This window comes from Primulina tabacum, chromosome 8 (assembly GCF_025594145.1).
Source record: "Primulina tabacum isolate GXHZ01 chromosome 8, ASM2559414v2, whole genome shotgun sequence".
In the NCBI taxonomy this organism is placed as follows: domain Eukaryota; kingdom Viridiplantae; phylum Streptophyta; class Magnoliopsida; order Lamiales; family Gesneriaceae; genus Primulina; species Primulina tabacum.
Window position 1 is genome coordinate 24,169,826 of NC_134557.1, and position 4,973 is coordinate 24,174,798.

The 4,973-nt window shown below is 36.6% G+C and overlaps 1 protein-coding gene across 1 annotated transcript; it reads left to right on the forward strand.

The window, feature by feature from the left end:
- Nucleotides 1–3,217: 3,217 nt before the first annotated feature.
- LOC142553880 (protein LIFEGUARD 2-like) lies at nucleotides 3,218–4,771 on the forward strand. The gene is made up of 4 exons (XM_075664406.1): nucleotides 3,218–3,692; nucleotides 3,804–3,917; nucleotides 4,127–4,284; nucleotides 4,394–4,771. Exons 1-4 carry the CDS (start codon nucleotides 3,443–3,445, stop codon nucleotides 4,598–4,600), a joined length of 729 nt encoding a protein of 242 aa, XP_075520521.1. The 5' UTR covers nucleotides 3,218–3,442; the 3' UTR covers nucleotides 4,601–4,771.
- Nucleotides 4,772–4,973: the final 202 nt, after the last annotated feature.

A 4,973-nucleotide genomic window follows, 5' to 3' on the forward strand; every position in this document is an offset into this window, starting at 1 on the left:
GTTTCGCGTTTAGACAGCGTTTCGAAGTCGATTCGGACGAAGGAATTTGATTTTCTCTCGTACTCTTTTGAAGATATCGAATAGGAAATGAAGAAGAAAAGAGGAAAAGTTATTCTTATCCCCCACCGCTTCGGCGCTCGGGCGGTAGAATTTTCGCGCCCGAGCGCGAGACGTTCTGCCCCCGAGTTTTTTTTTGTACCGCGCTCGGGCGGTCACAATTTACCGCTCGGGTGCGGCATGTTCTGCCCGAGTACTCACATATCCTACACTGGCGCTTGGGCGGTAATCTTCTATCGCTCGGGCGCCACATGTTATGTCCAATTTCCCAACTTTTAGTACACTGGTGCTCGGGCGGTCATTTTCTACCGCTCGGGCGCCAGAGGTTCTGTTTAAAAAATATTGTTTTTCTACTTTTTGGCGTCTGGCTTCTCCACTCGATCTCTTACAATGTCAATTCATATTCAATATTAATTTTCTCAATTCCATTGTCATGATATACATCAAATACATAATCACATGACAATTTCATAAATTATCGATAATCACACAGGATTTACGATAATACGATACACGGTCCTTACATGAATAATTCCTAGAATCAGCTGCCCTCGGTTCATGGTTTTTTAATGCAAATCAGCAACAACATTCTTCACCATGACGTCAACACCATCATCAAAATTATCAGCGACATTTTTTGCAGACTCAGTAGCTCATTCTTTATCAATCTGCCTAGCCTCCTCCAACTTTTCCTCAATAATCTCATCATTCTTCTCATAAACATATTCCCTTTTGGATACAAGCAAAATATTTTCTCGCTCTAATTCAACACATCTGCTCTTTAACATCTTCAGTTCATCCATGCATACATTATGCGTAGAGTCAACATCCATTGCTTTATCACTCTGCTCAACATCCTCCAACTTTAAATCAATAATCTCATCATTCTTCTTAGAAACCGATGATCTTCTGGCTACATGTAAAATACTTTATCTCTCTAATTCAACACATTTCTTTTTCAACATTTTCAATTCATCCATTTGTTTTTTTAAAATTTTTACAAATTTTCTCACTTCAGATCTACCATTTTCCAGCTTAATTGCATGGTTTATGTCCAACAACTTCATCTCCTCCGAAAATGGTGTCATTGGTAGAACATGTTCACCAGTACCAAAAAAAAAACAATTTCTGTCAGTTCATCCATTATATTTACAAAGAAAGATTACTTAAAATGAACTCGGGTGAAATAAGACCAACTTGGGTTGAATCTATGGAATTCAAGAGTGATACAGCTTCAACAAACTTCAATGGAATCTTGCTTTTCAACCATCGAAACAACCGAGGAAAAACATGTAAACCGGTGCACACTCCTAATACTGGAACCCTCTCATATACCCATGCCTAAAACAAATAAGAAAATAAAAATTATTGAGAACAAATTTTTTTTAATAAAAATAAAACACAATACTAACCATTAAACCAATAGTGCTTCCGTCTAAATAAGTTTTACTTCCAACATCACGTAAACCTCGGCACAAAAATCGGAAGGCAGCATCTCCCCAAGCATAGTCGAAAAAAGTCGAAAGGTCATCGAGATAAGGGAAAAAAAACCAGGGGTTGAATAATTACAAGTTGGGAATTTTATGCAGTTGAAAACAAACAAGATAAAAAAAACGAACAAAATCATTGACTTCACTGTTATCATCACTTGCATCAAGCGAATTAGTTTTTTAAAAATATATGCACGTTTGGCATTAGTCATTTTTCCTTCAAATTGACGAGACAAAAAATTGGAATCCACTTTCAGGTCCAAATCAACAAGTTGTCCAACATGACGCAGCCCGAGAATAAGAGAGAAATCCGCTGAACTAAAAGGTATTGAGATATCTTCACCAACAACTAACGAGCAGGAATCAAACTTAAATCTATTGAGAACATAATCAATTCTCGAACTACTTATCGCAAGGACAGGGATATCAATCCATTTGGCAAACGGCGTATCTTTTATCCGACAAATTTGTTGCTCACCTAAGACAGGCTTCAGTTTTCTCATCACAAATTTAAAGAAATGGGGGGAACAACGTGAAAGTAGCTTTGAACATAATTCATTTTCATTCTTCTGCTCATTACCATATTCATCAAGGTTCTTCTCAACAGCAAACTCTACATTAGCAAATGAGAAAAAGATAAGAAATCTATCTCTGATGTATATATATATTTATGTATCAGAACGTGAATTTTTTTTTTACAAAGAATCTAGTCTAAATGTAAATACAAATAAAGAGAGTCAATCAAGTATCAATCACATTACTATTAGCATAAAAAACGTGGTAATTGGGGATAATTGTTTCATATAGCCAACATTTTTTAACCTGATTTATAAACTTTGTCTGTAATCTTCAGAAATAATGCAATATAACTAAAGAACCAACTTGATAACAATATGAAAAAGAGACCCTACAAATCGGGGATAAATGTTCCTAATCAGTAGGAAAAAATTTAGAGCATTCACTGTCTGAACAATAAAACAATTACAAAACAAAATAGCAACATCATAACAAAAGGGTTCAATTTAAAACACACATAAATATACAAATCTAATTTCTGCGTTCTCTGCTTTTCTCTTTCACAACTTTCTTCACTATCTTTTTTGTGGTGATTTACTTGTCATTCTCTCCTTTGGTTCTATACACTTCTTCAGATTCTTGTACTCAATTTTTTTTACCCATTTTACCTCTCTGTTGTTCAATTTTTCTGCCGAGATTTCCCCTGATTCACAGTCGCATGAAGTAGATAGAGTTTGGGAGATGTTGTGACTCACGAGGAGGTCGGGAAGCTTTTTAAGAAATACAAGAGGGTGTCTAAGAGTTTTGAAAAAATAACAAGGGCAACAACGTAACTTCATATGAATTATGGACCTTAAACACATATTAAAATGAGTTAGGGAGTTAAAACCAATTTATTCTGACATGTAACTGGAAAAACATTTTAGTTTAAATTTAGGGATTTTTGAAAAGTTTACTACTATACCCTTAATTTAATTTAATTTATATTCAAATAAAAATAATATCATAATTATAAAACAAGTGTCACAATTATTATATATTAATATTTAATTTGAATATATTTATACAAAGAATATAATTATCTAAAAAACATATTATAATTTTTAAAATTTCGAAAAACAAAATCAATAAAATATGATAGGCGGCGTGATGTTTGAACCTACATCTTTGATCAAAGAGATTCCCTAAGCTGGAGAAATTTTGCACTAAAAATTTGACCGCCACACATCGAGAAGTTTCCATCATTCTCTAGGAATCCATCCAACCCCTTTAACTTTCTTCATTACCGAGCGATCAAGTGATACAAAACCCACAAACTCAGCATCCTCCCTCGGCGAAAAAGGCCACAACTCTTGGAACGTCAAGCAATTTTGTTGAAGATGTGGGGTCAGCCCTACCGGAAGGATGACGAGGAAATGGGCCAGCAGCCGTTATACCCGATGATGCTGGAAAGCCCGGAACTCCGCTGGTCGTTTATTAGGAAGATATACACAATAGTCAGTATCCAGTTGCTTCTCACGATAGGTGTTGCTGCTGTAGTGGTTACTGTTCATCCCATTTCACGTTTCTTTGCCACAACTGGGGCTGGTTTAGCGCTTTACATAGTTCTAATCATCACGCCCTTTATAGGTATGCGGTTTTCTTTGATTGTTTCTATGTTTCTGGTGTTTGAGTCGTTATTTTTTTGTGGTTTGTGTTAAAGTTTTGATTTTTTTGGTGGTCTGTGTCCTGGTTTTGCAGTTTTGTGCCCGTTGTATTACTATTATCAGAGGCATCCTTTGAACTATTTCTTGCTCGGGGTCTTTACAGTGGCGCTTGCTTTTGCTGTGGGGTTAACTTGTGCATATACTAGTGGTAAGTATTTTTTTTATTTCCAGTTTTTATTGGAAAGATTTGTATTTTTCACTAAAAATTCACACTTCCGTTTGAGTTTTTGGTCCTGATGATACTTGGTAGAGGATAGAATAGCTTATCACAATAACTGTATATTGTGGTTTTAGTATTCTTGGTTGTGAATTATGTGAATTTCTTTCATCATTTGGATGATTTGAACTGGGTAACAGGGAAAGTTATTATGGAGTCTGTTATCTTGACCGCCGTTGTGGTCATTAGCCTGACGCTGTATACATTCTGGGCCGCAAAAAGAGGACAAGATTTCAACTTCCTAGGACCTTTCTTGTTCGGCTCTGTTGTGGTGCTTATGCTGTTTGCATTGATTCAGGTATGTTGATTTCCCACCTGTTTAGATGGCCCCTGATTTTGTTCCATTAGAATTGAGAGATAATGATTAGTAATTGAACGCTGATGGATGGATCCGGCTTAACTTGCAGATCCTTTTTCCTCTGGGTAGGGTGAGTGTCATGATCTACGGCTGTTTGGCCTCAATCATCTTCTGTGGATACATCATTTACGACACAGACAATCTGATCAAACGCTACACGTACGATGAATACATCTGGGCTGCCGTCGCTTTGTATTTAGATGTCATCAACCTGTTTCTATCTTTGTTGAGCCTGTTCAGAGCAGCAGAAAGCTAGTTTTTTGATAACGCGTGGAAGGGTTCTGTCCCATTTTACTAAGATTATCAGTAGCTTAGCTTATTTCTTTCGCGGTTCGTCGGGGGCCTTCTGTACATTATGCGTCCCATAAACGTGCACTTGATGTGATCGATATTCAGTCTTGTTGAAAAGCATTAGAAGATCTGTTCATGTTCATTTGCATTTCGTAGATTTGTAAATATTTCAATTCGATTCGAGAAACCGAAGCAAACTCTGACCCCGGGAGGATGCAAATCATCACTATTAGAAAGTGTTTTGTTTTTGCCTCATAACTCAAGAACACAAATTAACACGCGTTACACACACAGAAAGGGCCTGGAACCCAAACAGCCTCAATACATTGTACAGTGGT